At 42.2% G+C, this 21,797-nt stretch overlaps 1 protein-coding gene across 5 annotated transcripts in view; it reads right to left on the bottom strand.

The window, feature by feature from the left end:
• Nucleotides 1-20,722, bottom strand: part of runx3 (RUNX family transcription factor 3) — a 36,913-nt gene extending 16,191 nt beyond the window's left edge. For 2 of the 5 annotated variants that reach the window (XM_061301007.1, XM_061301008.1), the window contains exons 1-5: nucleotides 20,503-20,722; nucleotides 20,187-20,272; nucleotides 6,313-6,554; nucleotides 5,782-5,938; nucleotides 4,598-4,702 (exon numbers count right to left, since the gene is read on the bottom strand). In XM_061301007.1, coding sequence (XP_061156991.1) covers nucleotides 4,598-4,702; nucleotides 5,782-5,938; nucleotides 6,313-6,554; nucleotides 20,187-20,244 — 562 coding nt within the window. In that variant the 5' untranslated portion in view covers nucleotides 20,245-20,272; nucleotides 20,503-20,722. Of the gene's footprint in view, nucleotides 1-4,597; nucleotides 4,703-5,781; nucleotides 5,939-6,312; nucleotides 6,555-20,186; nucleotides 20,273-20,386; nucleotides 20,405-20,502 lie in introns of those variants that run through there. The other 3 variants (XM_061301005.1, XM_061301003.1, XM_061301004.1) reach the window with 3 other exon arrangements.
• Between the last annotated feature and the right edge of the window lie 1,075 nt (nucleotides 20,723-21,797).

The following is a 21,797-nucleotide window of genomic DNA, read 5'->3' as shown; positions in this document are numbered from 1 at the left end:
GCAAAGGGGTGCCAAACGCGGCACAATAGGGCCCGTAGCATGCTTCGGAGCAATCAGCTTGCTTTTGTGCTGCAACTTTGTGTGTTTGTGACACTGAAAACATTTAGCTGGATATGATTTTTGTCTTCGCGCCTTTTTCCGTGCCGCTTTTGGTGCTAGTGACACATTCCGTGAAAGCAATATTGCATGGCTTGAAATATGAACGTGTTTGTCTGTGCATGTAAGTGTTAGGTGAAAAGGCGGGGCCTCACCCCGCTGTGGGAAAGGAAAAGAGCTACCGTCGCTGTCACCTACGTCCACGCGACGCCAGTAGACGTGTCAAACGGCTTCTCGCCCCGTAACACGTATGACTATTGAGTCAAAGTCAAGTGTGAAATATAAAATGGGTGCATTTTTTTCCCCCACTCTGACAATGTGTCATTTTCACACTGGCACTAGAGTTGGGCCTGTCTTCTTCTGTAGGCTTCTACATAGCAAGGCTTCCCCTCTTCTGAAGTCCTGGAAGGACAAAAAAGAGCTTGCTTCACCTATTATTTGCTCACTGTTTCCAACCAATAAAGCCTGAAGATATAAACACCCAAACCACATGGTTGTGGTCCAAAAAGTCCTTTCCAGTAAGCAGCAGGTGCGCGCACACACACACATGCACACACTCCACTTCACCCCTGCGCCCGATGCCTCGCTCGGCAAACGGTTTATTGTCATAATGCAGCCGAGGAGAAAATATTCCCTCACTCACGGGCCATTTATTTTTCTAAATGCAGATCGGAACTTTTATTGAATTATGCCTGAAAGCTTGTAATGGGTCCCTCCTGTGTGGGTCCGAGTAAATATGGAAGAGCGCGGACGCACAGAGCGAGCATTTTACTTCCCCCTCGTAGGTAAGTAAACAGGAAAGACGCTTGGCTGGTACATTTAGCGGCTCGAGGGCAGGAGGGAGGCGAGCGGCGGCGGCGGCGTTGGCGGCGTGTCTCGGTCATTCTCTAACAAACGTCTTCCTTGGCGGCATGGCTCGCATGATCTGAATGAATTCATGGTGTTGTTTGAGGCCTCTGTAAATAATTTGGTAATTCATAGTGTGTCTGGGTGTTCTATCTGGCGTCAGCAAATACAGGGTGGAAATTTTAGTCTGAGAGGAAAAAAAGAAGGCACTTGAGCCTGAGGCTATTGTGGCTTTCACAGACATCAGCTGGCTTTAAGAGCACATCTTAGACACTCTTTGACGATCTTTTTTTTCCCCTTTTTGGTCGTAGAAATTTTTGTCTCTGTGTTGCAACTTCCAAGTGCTGCTAATAGACAAATAAGTCTTCTCTGTTGAGGGAACTTCTTAGGTTAGGGGTGGTTTTTTTTTTTTTTTAGCATGGCCCACTTTGGAGTTACAGTTTCCCTTGGAGGGCCGTGATGGTTGTCACACCAATAAATTAAAAAAAAAAAAAAACCTTAATTATTAGATATACAAAACAAAGGGATGAATTTTGAATAAAAAGTGTAACATTTAAAAATATCTACATTATTTACCACACATGCAAATTTTAGCAAGGATCATGGAAGTTGACAACTGCTGGCTGAATAATAATAATAATAATAATTTCTCATTTTTGCACTACCTAGACATAGCAAAGCCGGTAATGTGTCTCCGGGTCATACAGTACATCATCCAGTCATAGCATTAGCAGCCAGGAAAGCACCCAGCAGCACACGCCCTGCCTCCCTCCCTCCCTCCTTCCCTCCCCTGCCTTGCCCTGGCACTGATACACCCGCAGGCCTGTCTTTCAAAGACACCCATCTCCATTTCCAAACATCAAAGTCGCCTTTGAGAGAGCAATTCGCACCGATGCCGAACCTTTCATGTGATTTGTGGAGCAGGGGCGTGGCCCACGGCGGAGGGCGCCGACTTAAAGCCATGCAAGCACCTGGCAGGTGCACACATACACACACCTAGACACACACAGGGGCAGGGTCTTTTGTTGACTTTATGGAATATCATAGGAAAAAGAAGCAAATGTCATTGTGTGTCTATTTGCATACTTTGTACCGTATGTGTGCCAAATGCAAATAGCCACACACAGACACACATTCAGTGGTGTTTTGTTGCCTGTATTTATTTGACTGGGTGTGTGCAGCTACCTACAACCCCAGGAGTAGAAAGACGGACTTGGGGTGTGTTTGCACGAGTGTGTATTCATAATTATTTCAGCGTCATTGCATGCTATGCCTCAGATGTTCTATACAACAGCTTCATTTGGAAGTTTAGAGGAAGAAACCAGAATGAGTTTTTTTGGAAATATTAAATTGAACTGTCGCATGTTAATTTGACGATAAACTGAAATCATTTTTTGTGTTTTGCCTCTCAAAAATAACAAAACCCAAACACGACCTTAACCTCCCATGTCATATTTAATCAAGTGAGCGTCCACATTTGTAGTTATTTTAAAAGGTGATATCAGTAGCTAAAAATACGCAGGGCCATTTCAAAATCAAACTCAATGACTTCACGAAGGTTCTGATTCATCTGACAGCCACCAACGCTCCAGATACAGAAATACAAACAGCACCAGCGAACCCATAAGTGCATAGGCACGGCTGATCTCATGCATAAGTACGGCATTGAGAAGAGCACCCATAAATATAGTTGGAGGATTCATTGGTGAGAGGAACCATGCAGGGGGGGCTTACGGTGTGAGGGAACTGATAGCAACAACAACCAACATTTTTTTTTTTTCTACTTCTGAGAAGTAAAAGAGGACGAGCTTTCAGTTGCGACAGTTATTCTTCCACTGTGGCCTCAGCAGAAGTTTGATAATAATACGACAGATAGTTTGAGCGAGGGGGGGGGGGGGGGGGGGGTGACGCATGCCGGATGTGTGATGAGGAAATCGGCAGTGAGGGAGACAAAAATACTTGGCTGAACATTTAACTTGGGGCACATAAGTCACGGTGTGGTGAAAATTACTGTGCACTAGCTTTCTCCTTAAGAGTAGATATTATATCGTGAAATGACATTGTAACATTGCATTGACTTAACAAGAGCACAACTATCCCTGGGGGTCAGAGTGCTATTATTTTTATGTAATAGCAAAAGCACCTCTCTGCCTTCCTTGCGTGTAAAAGTTGCACGGACGATGTTAAGCGGTGCCTTGCGGTTAGAAAGTCATCAGATTATTTTTTGCGGCCCTAAAAAAAAATTCTGAATCTTTGTGTTATGTCATGAGATGACATGACTGATATTACAATATATTCTTTCAATGTATTTTTTTTTTTCAATATAAAAATAGGCCCCTCCATTGAACTTGCCTTTTTCTTTTCTGCTTCTGAAATGTTCAGAAGATGGCATTTCAAAACCATTTTAGTCATTTTCCACATTTTCTTATCGTCAGACAGCTTTAATTTAACCCTATTTTTTACGATTGTAGTATACACTGGTAAATATCATCTTTCCATTTGAATACAATTCTTATATCCTACGAAACCATCTTTTTCTATACTCCACTGAGCGAGCTAGCATGCATCAACTTTAGCAGGGACCTAAATCGGTCCTGCCATATATTAAACACCGTCACCTTTTCGAAACGGGCCAGTGTAAAAGAAGCACGGCCACTCTGACGCCTCAGCTCAAGCTGTAACATTTTGACAGACAGACAGGAGACGTGTGCACGGTTATTTCAAGCCGAGACGCTTGCAGATACACGCACACACAATCAGATTGAAAATATCCAAATGCATATACTCGGTTTATTATTATCTGTTCTCTCGCCGCTGCAAATAGCGTGCAAACTTGCAGGAGGGGGGGGCATGTCGTTGAATGCCCCCCTACCCCCATGTGGCACTTGATACCTCACTTGCCGTGCTCTGTTTTGACTGAACTAAATCCCCCCGCTGTCCCAAATATCACAGACATGAGCACAAGCCTCAGCTATCTACCCGTTTGGAAACCCCGCACGCTAGAACCATTAAAAACTGGATCTCTCTGTTGGAATGGTTCTGAAATCCAAGCCATCCTATCTATCCCACCTTGAGCTCATGAAAAATGGCACGCAGTGCATGTGGGGGGGGGGAGGGGGCAGGGGGGGGCCTGACTCATGGAAGGGCTGCTCTGCGAGATTGCTGGGGCAATAAGCAATTTACTTACGGTGTGTGACTGGTCGAGTATAGTATGACTAGACTATGAAGGAAGGCCTAGGCAAAAACGACTCGAGTGATTTGCATGTTGGATTATTGAGCAAATCTGTGCAATCCCTTTTGAGTAAGAATGGAGCAACTTCACCCTCCCCTCAATACAAAAAGTCATATAAGAAGAACTTGATGAACGAGAATGAGGTCTCTTAGGAAGATATCAGAATTGTGTGGGGAAAACAATGACTGAATGAAATAAGAAAAATAAAATCAATGCATTTCTTGATGTTCATAGAGTCAGATCAAATCTAAAATGTGTAACTCCATTTTCTTTTTTCTATAAACAAGTGCTATAGTCTAGTTTTAGTCTGTGCCTGCTTCTTACTTGGCTGATTCTCTGATGACCAATCAACAGACTGAATTGTATGTCGCTCTCCCTATTGGTGACATTACCACAGCAATGTGTGTGTGTGTGTGTACTCACTCCGTGGTTCACGTGGCCCATCCACAGTGACCTTGATGGCGCGGTGATAAGTGGCCACTTGAGGCGGTCCGGTGAAAACAGTGATGGTTAGAGTGAAGCTTTTCCCTGCAAAACACCAAGGCATAGCATTTACACATCTGACTTTTATGTCATTTATTAAAACCCGTTGTTTTGAAACATTTCATTCTTTCATGCAACCTCTAAGCGTCGGCAGCTTTGGTGTGGCTGAGGCCTTTGGCATTGAAAAAGAATAAATGGGGGGGGAACTCGGGACCACCTCAGTTGAGGGCCTGATAGTGGTTATATGATTTGGATTATTGAGAGAATGTGCTCCAGATTGTCTGAAAAGGCTCACAGTGATGGTTTATTGTTCAACAATGCGGGATCTTACTCCCATCTGCATCCAAGTCTGCGGAGGGGTGGAGTGGGGGGTCTCGTCCCATGCAGACATGAGAGAGACATCTCGTGTTAAAAAGAGACTGTGTGGGAGGAAGGGGGAAAACCATGGTGTTAATTTACTGCCTAAATCATATGTGTGGGCTACCTTATAATTTAAAAACAATACGCTGCTTTCATTGTTGTGAACTTCAGAATAAAATACACAATAAAATGCCCCTATAAAGGCTCGAAATACTTTGAAAGAGATTTAGAAAATATATATAATATAGCTGGGAGAGTTTTCAATGCAAACATTAAATCTATTTTATTTTTGGATATGTTATTATGGAAAAATGCCGGTCTAACTCACTATATATAAATTAGATTTAGTCACTGCCCTGGACTGTGTTATTTATTTATTTGTTTATTTATTTATTTGTTTATTTGTTTATTTGTTTATTTCAGGAACAACGCAGTGCAAGCTCACGTATTAACATTGACACAAAGGAGGCCTGGGAAAATTCACTTAAAAGATGACTTGCACCAAAGTCATCCATCTCTCGGCACAGCACCAAATGGACAGTGAATTGGTCACCCCACGCATTCAGAAACTCATGCAGGATGCACCGACTGCGGGAACGCGCAAACAAATGATTCCATAGTTGGAATTTTTAATCTTTAAAAAAAAAAAGCAACACGCATCATCAAGGAAAAAAGCTTACTTATTAAAGTAGACTTTTATTTCCAAGTTTTCTATTTATATTTAATATATTTGGTCATTAAATCCTTTGCATTTGTGCGCTCACCTCGTCCGCTCCTCCCAACGAAGCGCAGGTCGTTAAAGCGGGCCACTTGGTTCTTCATCACGGCGGAGGCGTTCCTCAGCTCGGCCGAGTAGTTCTCGTCGTTCCCGGCCATGACCGTGACCAGAGTGCCGTCAGGGACATCGCCAAGGGCCACAACCTGGATGCGCAAAGAGGAAAAAAAGCGGGTGCATGCGCCGTTACCGCGTGCAGCCTCAAATCATGCACACAAAAACCGCAGTCCCTTTGCAAATAATTTCCCCAACATGGGTTATAATTCACTTAAATATGTGCGTGTCATGTTTCAATGATGCTGTTTTATTATAATAAATGCGAACGTATGGCAATTTTCATTCTTTCTTAGGCAACACAAAAAGTCATCACGTTTCGTATTCATTATCCCAATACTGCTTTTAATATTCAAACAAAAAAAATTAACAGAAGCAGCTGGGTTGTTTCACTAATACATGTTAAAAAATGTGCATATTTTGTCACACTGGAATTTGTTCAATTGCATCAAAATCATGATCTTGCCTTAAAAGCCACGGGCAGAGTCTTGTTGCACCTCCAGTGAGACGGCAGGACTGAGCAGAGAAAGTTGGGACTGTCGGTGCGGACCAGCTCGCCGGCGTGGTCCGCCAGGACGTCCACCACATTCCTGGTGTCGGTTCTCGCCCTGAGCGGGCCAGGGGTGGCCATGGCCCCGTTGGCGTCTGCGAGTTTACTACAGGTGAAGGACACGGAAGGCGGCGTGAACCGTCTGGTGGTGGGCGGCTCTACGGGAATATGCATCACAACAACAGCTCGGGTCAGTGTCAAGCTGCCGGGGGGTGGTCGGTGCACAACTTTGCGCAGCTCTTCAAAGTCTGATGCTTGCTCTTGTCTTCTTTCTTGACCGCTGCGGATGGAAGCGACGGCGCAACCGACGCAGAGGAGCGCTCTCAACCACAGATTTGAAAAAAAGGATGATTGAGAGCTAGATCAGATGCTGGTGAATCATTGAGAAAGTCCTATGACGCTCGTGAAATGCGTAAATACCAGTTAATGAACAGTTTTGGACGAGAAGATCCAGACTTGGTTGCCCAAAAAAAAAAAAGAGTCCAGCTGAGTTTTTCGTGTAAATGAGAGCAAAAGATCTCAAATAAAAGTAGAGAAAAGTCACTTGAGATCTCGCAATGCTCCAATCAAACAGCTAGAGCCAAAATGAAACTGTAGAATAAGTGTCCTCCCGCGCGTAAAACGTGCGTAAAACTTTATCCGGGTCCTCGTCCACCCAAAAAGCAAAAAAAAACACCCCAATCAAGGGGCTGCCGCGTGCCCGCAAAGATGTTTCACTCCAAGTTATCCACCGGGGAGAAGATTAAGGACGTGCGAAAACGATCGCGAGGCTGAATGGAGAGCTCAAGAGTGCTGCGGATTATTTTACCCGAATCATTTTAGTCTTTGAGTGGTCGGGAGTGTGGAGATGGTTTCCACCAATGAATCTTCTGGGTTGGGCTTTCAGCAGACCAATCAGTCTCCGCCGCCCGCCGCTGCTACTTCTTCAAGCCGCCTCAAACTCAATTATTAAGCCATCTCTTTCTTTTCTGTCTCTACGTTTTATCAGGATACACGCGAAATGACCAGTGCGCCTTTTTTTTTTTTTAAATAAAAACAAAAAGCATTAAAAACTCACTTAGGCTGCATCCGTCAATTATTTGCGACTTATGTTTAACACACACAAAATTTGACATAAGACATTTCTGACAGTCTGACAAATATTACATTTTAAACACGTGTAAAAGCAAAACATCTATTTTGATATATTTGATTCTGAACTGTCAATGAGTCATAAAAAAAAGAAAGAAAACATTTCCCCCATTGAAAACAGCAATGCTTCTCGTCTGCACTTTTATTGTCAATATTTTTTAAATAATAAAAAAAACCTGAAATAATTTAATCTGATTTAATTTAATAATTGGGCAAACGTGTTGAATGGCTCAGAGTGGCTTCATTAGAGATCCCAGCCGGCAAAGCAGCGTGTGGTTCTGCTTGCACACACTAGTAGGCGCATTTGTCTTTAATTTCAAACGGCGTCTGCGTGGAGAGGACACTTTTCCTCTTTTCTCTAAAATAGATCAGCCCATACCCTAATACCCACTAATCAAAATAAATGGAACTATAACGTTTGTCGATTCATTTAGAAAAATAAAAATATTGTACATGTATATGTAATCTATGAAAATAAAGCTCCGCCACTTCCAGAATTAGATCATCTTGAATTTTCTATTCGTTCGATCACAGCATATTATAGAGCCATAAATATGTTAATTTTTACATTGAGATTATTTGTGGTTATTTTGTGCACGCCTAACAATATGGAAGCAGGCGTGCATTTTGATATTGATCAGAATCGTTTATTTGATAATGTAGCAACGGAATCTGGGAGTTAACAAATAGAACGCGTCATAGAATGCTTTGCGATTTAAGTGACTGGAATAAAAAACGGTGCTAAAAGGAATTAAGCACACATTGCTTGCGATGAATCATATGCAATCACTTCAATTAAGAGAATAAAAATGAAACCGTTTTAATTATTTTAGAATTTTGAACCTTGAGTTGTTGTTTTTTAATCTCGATTAAATAACGTTAGTGCTAATGCCGTCTTCAAAGGATTGGCGTCGATTCTTTATCTCACTGAGAGCCATGCACGGACTTTCACAAATACATAAAAATAGAAATAAACCTGCAAATGAAGACTCACCACATATGTGCATTAGACATGAACTTGTTTGAACTCACGCATCTCCGCATCAAAATCATAAAATGGATAATGCTTGCTTAAATTTACAATTTGGATTCCCTTCAATTAAAAGCAAACAAAATATGTCCTCACAAGAGTATCACTTTAAATTCATCTCCTGGCATGTGACTCCATTTTTTTTCTACAAACACCTTTTTTGAGGAGTGTGAACTGAAAAGTGGTCTATGACTTCATCCAGGCCATGGGGGGTAAAAGTGAAAACGTCCAGCTCTTCCCACTCACAACATCACCCCTGTTATTTAATATATTTATCATATTCATTTTAACCCCCCAAATTCATGACTGTATATTTTTGTTGCCCACCACACCAAAAAGCACACACACGCGCTGAAAGTGGATTCAGTGCCTTGCACCTCGACAGCGGTCATCTTGCAAAGTAGCGGCTCACCAACAATAGCTGCTATTGTTTGCTTCTCAGCAGGACCGTCTTTGCAAAGCCCGACTTCTTACAGATGATATGACCACACAGCCTCTATCAATAGATGATACTTGTGCTATATTTTTTGTCATTGAGGTGGTTCATCATTGAAATTGAGACCACACATGCACAGCAGTTCTAATGTGCCCTGTCACATTTGGACCTCTGCATTTCACCGTTCACTTTCTACAGTTTCAGCCGCACGAACGGAGCTCGCCGCCGATCCTGAACGCTTTTTAATGATTTAGGTGGGTCAGGCTTGAAATCAAGACAGAGCTGCTGGAGGACATGCAAAACCTCAAACTCACCTCAGATAGGCCCCCACCCTGCATACGAGACCTCATGCGTATTTGTCCAGCTTCATCATGCACCGTTTCAGTGTTTTATAGTCTTAAAAAATAATAGTTAATAATTTTCTGTGACAAGAAGGGTAAACAAATCAGTGCCACAAAGCACCTACATCACCAAAGTTAGGATGATTATTTTTAGAGCATCTATTTAAGTAAGGTTAGCTTCTTTTTACACTTGTATATCGGACCAAAATATTGAATGTTCCTTTTAAAACATTTATTAGTCGAGCTTTTGATGCTGCACTAAAAACTGTCGTTGTCTAAGTCCGGAAATGATGAGTGAAACTTTTTTTTTTTTAATTTGTAATGCAAAGATGAACACGGTTTGACTAGGCGACTGGAATGATTTGGGTTCATGCATCTATCTGCCACCCACTCTGCTTCAGAACCACTTAAAAGTCACTTTGAAGATGGGCGAAAACCTCAGCTATGTGAATCCTCTCCCAGTTTCATATTGATTTTTGTTTTTTTTTTCTTCTAGCTTGATAGAATCTATTAACCTCGGTCAACATTCGGGCTATTTTCAGAGCCGCGAGACATAAGCCTTTTGGATGGCTAGCTATTCATTTGCAAAGGGGGCTGTGGAGCCAATTAGACCTAGTTTGAGGTTGGGCGATGACCTAAGACAAAGATTCTATCTTTAGAGAATCTGCGGCCATCACACATTTCTGTACATTCCCAAATTACAGGGCAGGCTTTGGCCCTCAACCCACCGAATACATTCCTTCCCAAAAGTGTCTACTCAAATTTCTTCTCGAGGTTTGTGCTCGGTGGAAATACGAGCGCTGTGAATGGACAACTATGAAATGGAGTTTTATTCCCCCGGATTAAATTAGGACCACTTCTGGGCTCTGGGTATTTTTTTTGTATGAATGATGAATTCTGCGGTCTCTCTGGAACGTTCAACTTGTTTACCCATTCCACCTCGTTGTGTGCTGTTGGATTGAATTTTTTTTTTTGCTCCATATAGTGGAGAAGAGTGTCTGTGATTAGATGATGGAATTCACCAAAGCCATTTCCACTTGATACATTTTGGACAAGGAAGATTTGGGATGAGGCAAAACACCGGAGTAGACAGCGAGCCCATCGGCCTCATGCATCTTTAATACTCTGCTTACGTTCTATAAAAGGTGCAGAGTGGAGCCAAGGGCTTATTAAAGCCTCCTGAATCAATTGAGCAAAATAATGGCTGTTGGGGGACGACGACTCCACCTACGTTTATATTTCAGTCGTCAACGTGAAATTGATTTTTAAGGGCTTCGTTTTGAAATGGGCCGAAATGTGTCAAACATGTTATCGCGTGAATGCTTGACTCTGTGGGAGAGAGGAATATTACAAAGCCATCAATGCCATTTCTCTGAATGGAACACACGCTCACACACTCAAAACAAAGGCCAAATCTTTTTTTTTGCATCTGGGTAACAATTACAAGTACAGTCAATGATATGATGACAACATATTGGTATTATTAAATATGTAACACAAACAAACCACTCACTAGTACTAATATATTGTACTTGCGGCAGACAGTGATCAAGGGAACCCTGACATGATGGGGCCTCCTTTCTAAATGGCCATTTAGCGATGACATCATTGCTGTCTTTTGTCAAATGTGATTTTGTTAGCATACCGACTCCAATTTTCCCAAATCCTATTTCTGAAAGAAAAGCATTTGGAATATTTACAACAATGCTGACTACCTGCAGGTGTAGCGTGCTGTTGTTTTATGTACAATTAAGCCTCCAAATAAAAAAAGTGATGATCTGCATATTGGGTAGCCCTCATTAGCCCAAGCCCACCTGCCCCTTCTCAACACACACACACACACACACACACGCTATAGAGGCCGTTGTCACGGCGGCTCCACCCTCACATCATCCATCGGGTACTCCACTCACCCAATGATGACAGTTAGCAGTGTGTGATGTGGTTCCTGTGCCTGTTTATTCTTTGGAAAGCCACTAAAAGTAGCAGCTCACCAAAAGAACCCCCATGCTATTATAGGAGTACTTTTGATCTGGTGGCTTTTGTAAATAAGGCCCCACCTTAGTGTGGCCGCTGCCTTTCCATCTATTATATTGTTTCAAGTGAGGGAAGCTATTTGCTATCACTACTGCTTTTGCAACCTGGAACTAAAAATGACAGAAAGTCCAACATTTATTTGAGTTAAGAAATGTTTTGAAATAAAAATAAGCCCATTTATCTTGTGAAGGACTTTTTTTTTTTTCTTCACGCGATCTTTATTTACACTCTGAGAGTCCATCTAACTTTTACCGTAATTTTCGGACTATAAATTGCACCGGAGTATAAGTCGCACCAGCCATAAAATGGCCAAAAAAGTGAAAAAAAACATATATATGTATATAAGTCGCTCCTGAGTATAAGTCGCCCCCCCCACCCAAAGTATGAAAAAAAAGGCGACTTATAGTCCGGAAATTACGGTACATTCAAATGACTACCATAAATACATCAAGTCCCACATTTTTTTTTTTCAGCTGTGGTTTTTCATGAAAGCTATAATCATTTCTCATCTTTCTTTGTCTCTTTGTCTGTCTGTGAATTTGTGTGTGACAAAACACACACGCACAAAGTGTTTCTCCTTTGCTGGCGAGAGCTTCTGATGCAAGGACGGCGATCTGTAATCTGTAGTAATTGCATGTTGCAGAAAAACATTTTTCCGCTGTGGTAATCGCTGCAATATGTGCAGTTGCGTTGCCAAAGTGACAGCACCCCCACCCCCCTACACATAAACACACTCACGCCACACAGGATCCTGACTCACTCTGACTCTGCCGAATGTGTCCAATGAAAATTTTGGAGTCCATTTCTCAGGATGGCCGCAAGCCAGAGACACTAACAGAGACAAGTCACTGTTTTATTGTGACAAACCGGGGGATTGGTGGGTGTACTCAACCAGACAGTCACACACACACACACACCTGGGGTACTGCCATGTTGCATTTACCTACAGTAAAAAAAAATACAGCTCCTGCCAATGGCACTTTAACTCGTGCCAGCTCCCACACAAAGATCAGGGGACGGATGTTTAAACGGGATTTCACACTTGCCTAATCGCTTTAAACTTTAAAACAGTGACGATATGCCAGGGGCCATTCTACAATCAGGGGAGCAAAAATTCACCATTTTGTACATTTTAACACAATTTCATATCTACATTAATGAAAGAATAGCATGTTGCTTTTCTGGAACTTTTTTTGAGCTGTCAAAAAAGTCAAGAGCTATGACACAAGCGGTCATTTTAACGTGCCACGTCTTATGCAAGTATCACTCATTTTTCACGTTTTTTTTTTTTTTTTCCTCGGAGGAGTGAGTCATATTTGTCAAAGTTCCTCATGATTAGTGGAAGTTGAAGCCACATGAAATGGAACACGTGCAGTGAGAGTGTCGAGCTAAACAATTACATGTATTCATCAAGCCATCGACACGTGTTTTTATAATTTAGGGCACGGCTGACCCGAATTGACGGTTGGGTTCAGTGGTGGCGCTGGGACTATAATACGGCTTGACCACAAAACATGAAGGTACCTCAGAAAATAACAAAGGTATGATCGCAAAGTGTCGGGACAACTGGTCATTACATCACTATGTAAGTACCGTATTTTCCGGACTATAAGGCGCACCCGACTATAAGGCGCACCTTCAATAGTTGGCCCATTTTAAAACGTTGTCCTTATATAAGGCGCACCGGACTATAAGGCGCACCATTAATGCATCGTGTCAGATTTTTAATCCTAATCAAATCATTCTCCATTTTGTCTTTTTTATTTAAACTTCAGACGCAACAAATTACTTTATAATCACAAAATAATGATCCATAGTCTTTTTGATTGATGATTCATAGTCTTCAGCGGGCCACTCATGATTGATTTCATGACACAATTGTTCGGGCCAGTTTAAATTTAGGAATTTGGTCCGTATATAGTAAGGCGCACCGGACTATAGGGCGCACCGTCGGCTTTTGAGAAAATTTTAGGTTTTTAGGTGCGCCTTATAGTCCGGAAAATACGGTAAATTTAAAGTCGTAACCCCTCAAGCTACCAAAGCTTGTGCGAGTCACGCTGAAAGACAAATGGGCCTTAAACAACTGTTCCCACAAATCACATATATAAGCAATTGTCCAAAAATGTCATCGTTCATCAACCCCAAAGAGTGTCTTGGCAATTTGTCCATAAAGTATGGAACTAAACTGTAACCTTTATCAAGGCACATGCACCTAGCCTACTGATCAGTAATGCTCCGAGACATTTATAGACACACCGTCATAGACACCAAGATTGCAACCAGACTGCGTGTGCAAAGCTTTTCCTCTCTGGGCTGCTGTAGGCATCCAACCTCCAAGCAGTTGAACTTTCCTGTCTCTAATGGAGTCTTTCTGTCAGATCAAACAGCGTTCAGTGACGAGGAGAGGAGACAGATCGCAGTGCTGGAAGCCATTCAGTCTGACAACCCAAACACATTTGACTGGCAACGCAGCCTGCCTCCACTCTCTCCTATAACGCTGGAGATTCCACACAAATGCAGTTATGCCACTAGAAAGGGTGGGAGGGGTGGGGGTGGGGGGGGGGGTTACAAAGACAAGGCTGTCATAGCTCAGTCTTTCCTCGAATGAAATCGCATGTGAGCCAAATATTAGGAAGCATGCTTGGCTTCCTGCAACCACCAAGGCTTTAAAAGTGAGTCTGCAAACCACATTTGGAGCAGCAGACAATGCCCCTTTGTGCTTGGCTCTCCATTTTGCTGGAGGAAAAGCTTTAAAAGTAAAGATAAGAGAGATTGAGAAGTGAAAGGAAGATGGATGACGGCGCATGAGTGAAAAGGGATTTGATATTTGGTCAATGGAGAGAAGGTCAGAAGAGGCAGCTTTGTATTGCATTTCCTTTTGGCATTTGTAGATATATGACTGCTCTACTTTGAGATGTTTTGGAGACTGGCATGAAGTGAGGTGAAGGTCCACCTGAGCTGTATCAAATGCTCCATTGATTGATTTGGGTGCTGCATAAATAAAAAGATAATAATGCTCAGTTCTGAGTGACACACACAAAAAAAAAATTATTGTGTGCCAGTACTGAGCCACTCTGGTTTAGCCGTGATGGTAGCAAAACCAGAAACACGTTTCCGTAGCGCAGTTCGTAACCACAATCGCAATGAGTTGAATATCTCGTTGACAATACGCGGCTGTTCTAATATTTTGGAAAGGCACAATTGTGTACTGTTACGAGCGTATTTCCAGCATTCTACCGTCATCGGTGTTTATCCCTTTCAACTTTTTACATGACTCTTACAAGGTCATTCCAGGTTCTGTCACACTCATTGAAGTCCAAAAAGACTTCAAAGGGCGCCCCAAATGTTGAATTTGCATTAATTTCCCTCTTCAGAGGACTGCTGCTTCCCGAGCGCCATCTGACTCACCGCAGAATCCGTCCAGCTTCCAGCAGCAAACTCGGCGCTGGTTTCCTGACAAACGTCCGTGCCACTTTTCGCTACAGACCCAAGACAACTCTTGGAAAGTACTTGGCAGGCCTTCTGGGCTTTTAATTGTAAGGAAACAAAGGCGTGGCGTGGCGTGGCGTCTCTCAGCCTGCATGTCAAGGAGCTCCAGAGCAGACTTAAACACACGATACTGTCATGCCTCGCAAAAGGAATATTTGGCAGCAAATAATGATTGTCAGTTATTCCAATTGACTTCTATATGAAATCTAATAAGGAAAATGAACCATCTCCACATGTCGAAGACTTTTTTTTTTCTTCTTCTTTTTCTGCCAGGAGAACAAAGAACGACAGCCCAGCATGCACCAGTTAAACTTACAAGTCTGGGCTCCGTTCCCAGGCCTGCACCCACCCCAATGGAAGACCTCCTTATAAAACTGCAATAGCCATAGACCCGACTCCATTGGATTCCAGGAAACCACCCACGTGTCCGAAGTGACTAAATGTTTCCTCTCATCATCCCTGGTGCTAATCAGCCGTGGCGTTCCCGGTGTACCGTTAGCACCCAGGCCGCATGGAGCTCCGACATGGTGAGGGCAGGACTTTCCCTCTTTGACTCAGAGCTTGAGGCATCCACATGAGGCCGGCCGGCCGGCCGGCTTAATCCTCTGATTGCAGTGTTTAGGCCCCGCTCTCCGCTGTTCCACGTCAAGGCGGCCGCAGCTAACGACAAGCTAATGACACGACGATGACAAGGCGCGTTTGTAAATCCAATCAGTAGCATGGAGTCTGGCTGCCTGGTGATTAGCTTGATCAAACTCTGCAACGACCGGCCCGCTCTTATGTCATCATGCTGATTAAAGAGTCCGTCAGTCTCCCTCACACAAAAGGTCTTTCTGGCAGTGTCCACTGATGGCTGTCATGTTCCTATGAGTTACCGTAAATTCCGGACTATAAGCCGCACTGGACTATAAGCCGCACCAGCTAAAATTGGGGGATATTTTAGTTTTTTTCTTATATAAGCCGCACCGGACTATAAGCCGCACGTGCACACGCGTTTTTTTTACAAAGAAAGACCGTTCACAGAAAGCCTTTTTAAAGTTTTTATAACATACTTTAACATGTCTTTCCCAACATTGCCTGTGACGAAGGGTTTAGAGCCCTTTGACGCAGGTCACCTAGCGTGCATTCCTACTAAAGCTCATAATAGTCACAAGCAACACAGCCAGAATAAGCAGCAGCCATAGTAGTGTTTCAAAATAGTATTTTTGTTGTTGGTTTTTTCTTCAAGATACCGCAGTGTATAGACGTGATCAAGTCATCACAAAAATCACAAAAAAAATCCCTATATAAGCCGCACCTGACTATAAACCGCAGGGTTCAAAATTTTGGAAAAAAGTTGCGGCTTATAGTCCGGAATTTACGGTAAATACAATCGATTCATAGCTAAACATTTGTAAGATCAAGAGGGAAGTCCTTCAAACACCTCTGATGTTTTGTTTGCACTGTGCCCACGCAATGACACATGAGCAGAGCATATGTTTGTCCCGACTAGCCATTACGCTTTGGTCAGACAGGGCAAGAACGTCACAGTCATCATGCTGACATGTGTTTCCCTGGCTCAGCATGAGGAAAGGAAACCAGGCGCTGAATTCACATGTGGGTGGAAGGATATTTGTTGTTTATGAGGATCTATAGCATGAAGGTGCTTGTGACTGCCGGGACCGAGAGATGAGCACATACATGACCTCACACCGCTAGACAGACTTTGGAGTAGACAAGGAAGGGGACACTTGTGACAGGGAATCCCTTCCATAGTGTCTTTGAAAAACAACAAACAAGCTGGCTCCAGGTTACTTTGGGGCAAATTATACAAGGGATGAGTTTGAAATAAAATAAATAAATAGCATATATTATAATATGTCATCATATCATAATATAATAATAAATTAGAATATGTAAAGAACTAAACTGCAGCAAAAATCAGTGAGCTGAGTTCATATGGCTAATAATAAATTAAAATACTCCTCATTTCTCTTCAACATTTACTCATGGGAATTTTGCAATGTCAAATGTAGGCACTATAAATTTTTGAACCAGAATATATTCCAGTTAGTACAACCCCACAGTATCAAGCAATTGAAAGGTACTGTACAAATCAGTTTTTATTCTCATTATTAATATAAAGAATGAATATTAAGAAGCAATTAAATGACCATAATTGCCATTTAATAAAAATATTTTGTAACACAAACAATGTCTATATTTGTTTACTCTTGCTAACTTATTGCAAATCCTACTAATAACAATAATAACAGGAATGCATCAAAATATGACTCAACTTTACAAAAGCAGCACATTCTTCTCAGACAGGGACAAATGAAATCTTATCAGATTGGCATGGAGACATTTTGCAGACCACCAGAAAATTGTATTTACTACTACACTTAGCACGACTCGAACCTTGACCCACTGGAGGCTCGACGTGGTGGTTTGAGCCAAAAGTGTAGAAGGGCGGAGACGGCTTTAACATTAGTCAACCGCATAATCAGAGCGCCCCTCAGTACTCGCTACGTGAGGCCATCTTACTAGCTAACCCTAAAAGTCTTCCCCATAAAGTTGTGTTGACAGACAGTGAAAACGGCGAGACAGACCAAAAAGTAAATAAGTACCTCCAAAACGTTTACAGACATAATCAAGTCCAGAATGTTTCTTCTATCCAATATGCCTTCAGAGTTTTTATAAATAGATATTATACCCGGCTAAATTGGAGACAGAATTTGACTTCTCTGGAGCTGACATGAGTTTTCTATTATTTGCTTTCACTTTCAAATATTGAAACTGTTAATATCTAGTTACAGCTTGCTCAGCTTGGCATCTCGCGGACGGGCGGGCGGGCGGCCGGGCGGGCGGGGGCCTCACACTCAGCAAGACTTTTAAGAGGCTCCAATCAAGCCCATTTATTTATGTCAAAGAAATAATCTCAATCAAATTGTTATTGCGTTTTTTGCCATTTGCCAGCTCTATCATGTCGAAAATGTCCTGCTTTTTTTGTGCCAGTGTTTTATTTTATTTGCAATGTATCCACTGCCATTGATTGACATGCATTTCAACTCATCTTTTATTCCACTCTATGTGTCTACTCAGGTTTAAACAAAAAAAAAAATCGCATTTCTCACTGTTAAGTACTCACTTCCATTCATGCAGCGGATAAAAGCAGTCCCACTTTAGTAAACCTAGGCCTTTTTTTTTTCCTGCTACAAAGGGAGCTGGCTCGCAGGAGTGTAACACTAAACAGTGAACTCCCGCATAAACAAAATGTGAAATAAATCTTGCAAAAATGACGGTGAAGGGGAAATCCTCAGAAAAACTTGATCAGGTTTTTTTTAAAATTTACAATAACATGTTCTAGTAACTGAAAACACCTCTAATCAACCACATTTGCATTTCAAATTACAAAAAAAAAAAAGATGTCTTGCTCAATTGATTACTTTACTGAATGCAATAGAAAATATATATTTTTTTAAATATATATTAGAAGGAAGTCCTGACTCATACTGTCTGTATATTGTATACAAATATATCCAAGCAACGGAGCCCTCTATTTTATATGATCTGATGACCTGACATCTTTTTTTTTTCCCAGCTATAAACCCTTTTTGGGAATCGAACTTGGATTTCTGCCCTACTCTTAACAAATGGATGGAGTTGTGTGTGTGCAAAATGAAGCTTTGTTATCAAATGGTGTGTAAGCTGCACAATAACAGGTGTAGCCTCATTGTGGTTAAGCAGCAGCAGCAGCATCAGAAGACCCAAGGAGATTAGCGCCTCATTTGCTCATATCTCTCCATCTTCTCATAACATATTGGTCATTTTGTCTTAGGGCACATCAGGAGTTAAATGCCACAGCTGCAATGTCTGGCTTGTGAGCGCCTCGATGCGCATGTGTCATATGTTTTAAGTGTGCCGGTTAATGCGCGAGTTTTAGCAAAGGCCTGAGGTTTCTGAGGTGAGGTGTCCTTTGGCTTCTCACGCAAAGCGCATCTGATGTTGCCCATCATGTTTGCTTTGTCAGATGTGCAATAGTTGGCCACCATTCTATTTGAAATAGGCTTAAATAAGGCTGATGCCTTATCAGATGATGACGGCTTTATTTCCATAAACTGCATGTTGCATCTTATTAAAGTCAAAGTTTCCTCTTAATTTCAGTTGGATTTAAGTCTGAAAAAGAAAGTTTTGGTCAAATTGCACTGCAAACCACCAGAGTATTCCCGTTACATGAGGGTTCCCTCCTTTGGAATCGTTTCAGATTGAGCTGGATGATTTAATCACTCTTGGCCTTTGTTCTCACACAGTTCACTTTCAGACAAGTGACATTGTAAATTGGAAGAGGATATTGTATTTTCACTAATGATTTTAAATGGTGATTCGAGTTTTGCATTCATATCCCGTTTGGGCCGTCTGTAAATCAAAAAGTGGCGCCACCAGAGCACATTTGTTTTTGGAAGTTTGACCATCCTGATAGATTGTTGGCTTAAAAACAATAAGAGTCACTCAAAGAAGTGCTTTTAAAATACAAAGAATGAAAAAAAGGCGGGAGCTTGTCATGAGGAATATATACAAGCTTTTATAGAAGCTTAAGTGAACATTGGAACATCATCCATTGTCGCTGTGGTTCCACTGAGACCACCAAGATGGGTCTCATGTGAGCCACAGATGTATTGTTGGCCTTGCGAAGCTCTACAGATTTTAAAATACACCCTGGTAACATTTTGGAGCTCTTATGGCTGTCTGTAATTAACACTGTCGCGAGGCCGTTCATTGGGACGCTGATTTTGATTTCTTCTAGCGACTTGATGATGCTTTCAAAAAGCTTACAATCACTTTGTCTCCATATATATATATTAAAAAAAAAATAGTTTTCTACTCCCAGTCAAAAGCTATGAGATTGGAATTACCATGACAACAAATGCTTTGTTCATTAAGGCTAGTGCACTCACCTCACCACACAGACCAAAAGTACCTCCTGGAAGTAAAGGAGCTTGGTATTTTTTTTTTTTCCACTCTCTTTTATTGTATTGCTCTGTCCGGTAAAAAGCCTAATCACATGGAGCTTGTATTCTCACTGAGAGTCTGTGGTGAGAACATCATAATGGTGCTACTCCATCAAGCCGACAGTAAAACACAAGGAAGAAGAGAAGATCTGCCGCAACTAAATATGGCCAACGCATCCACAGACTTTCAAATACCGGGTTGCATATATTCATATAAATAAGAAAAAATAGAAATGGAACATTCAGAGCATGAAGAGAACAATCCGTGCAGGGGAGGGGGGTTTTAGGATTTAGGGGAGGGGGTTTAAAGACGGGAGGGGCGGATCAACACTCACCTCTGAGCAGACCGCTGCTGTAGTTGGAGAAGGAGTCAAAGATGCTGTTGGATGCCATGACAGAGGAACGCTCGGCCTCCACCGACCTTTGGGAAGAGACGGTCGGCGGTGAGCCCGAGAGGACAGGAGTCATTGGGCTACTGGCCCGTTTGCGAGCGAGAATTTTTGTGACCGCCGCAGGAATCTCAAAAGCCACAAACCAGCACACAGCAGCGGTATGAGTTGAAGATGAAGATGGAGGTCAGAGACGAGAAGTTGCAAAGTAAAAGAAATGGCAACAGAAGCAATTTGATGCAAAGTGTTCAGGTGGCCTCACCTGAGCTGGAGATGATGACGGAGGCCTCCAAAGTGACCTCAAGGCGTGAGAAGGCTTCGCTTTGTGGTTGCGTCTGACGCAACAGGCTGCGGAGTCTGAGGTTAGCAAGGTAGCCTGATAGCGTGCTCCTAGTTTGTCTGGCCCGACGTTGGAACCTTGACAAAGGCGTCAGTGCTAGTAAAAAGCTAAAAGCCACAATGCATCTGCATCCTTCTCGCCATCCTCCACACACAGGCACAAACTCTCCCTCTCTGTGAGTGGTGGAGCCCGTGTCACATGTGACGTGAGGTCACCGGGCCTCTCCCTCCCCTCCTTCCCTCACTCGTTTCCTTTCCTATCATCTTTGGGTCGGTAACGGTTTTTAGGTTTCACTTCGTACTTTCCATCATTCTTGCACTCTCACTTTTCATCAAGTTTTTGGAAACATTCTATTATTTCTTTTTTTCTTTTCAAACCAAGCGGTGGACTCCGCCGCTGTGGTTTGTACAGAGCACCATGATCAGTGCGGCAGAAGTCGAGCCAACGTTAAAATGTTTGAGGTCGACTGCATGGTAAAAGCAAATGAGAAAGGAAATAGACTCAATGTAGCTCTTGTATAAGTTTGACGATTTTATGACTGACGTCACATATGTGTGTTTGTAACAAGAAGTGGTTGGGACCTGAAAAACCTCCACCCTCACTTACCACTTGATAGTATCGTAATTTAATCTTGTCAAATTAAAAGACACAGAAGGAATGGCGCTGACACTCAGAATAAAAACATGGTGATGACAGGAACTAGGTATGGAAATCCCAAGGACCTGCAGACCTGCTCTAAAGTGGAACTGATCATTTGAAAAGCAAAAACCAGGCTTGGATTTATATTCTTGTGGATATTCTCATTTACCAGGAACTTTTATTTGCAGGTAATTGATCGCAATTGAACAACTGTTGGAGATCTGCTTCCCGACTTCCCATCGGTCTGTCCACTTCTGAGAAGCATTTAATCTATCAACTATACAAGTATTTAATTCCTTCAATGGCCATTTTCATTTGAATCTACTCGGGGTTGGCAGATGTGTTAACGCGGAGTTTCCAGGTCCAAGGAATCTGGCAAAGCAGTGTGTTATACCAAAGTCGATTAATTTGATCTTATTTCATTAAATTGCTGTGTGCACATTGGTATAATTGGAAAATACAAAATTGAGACACAATTATAAGCGGTCATTAAAATTGCATTTAAAAACTTAATAACTTTAATTATGTGTGCCAACCATCAATTCATATTAGTCAAGACACCCAAATTAGTGGTAAAT

This window comes from Syngnathus typhle, linkage group LG16 (genome assembly GCF_033458585.1).
Source record: "Syngnathus typhle isolate RoL2023-S1 ecotype Sweden linkage group LG16, RoL_Styp_1.0, whole genome shotgun sequence".
Classification (NCBI taxonomy): Eukaryota; Metazoa; Chordata; class Actinopteri; order Syngnathiformes; family Syngnathidae; genus Syngnathus; species Syngnathus typhle.
Note: the sequence above shows the minus strand (reverse complement) of the source record. Positions and strands in the feature narration are given on the sequence as shown.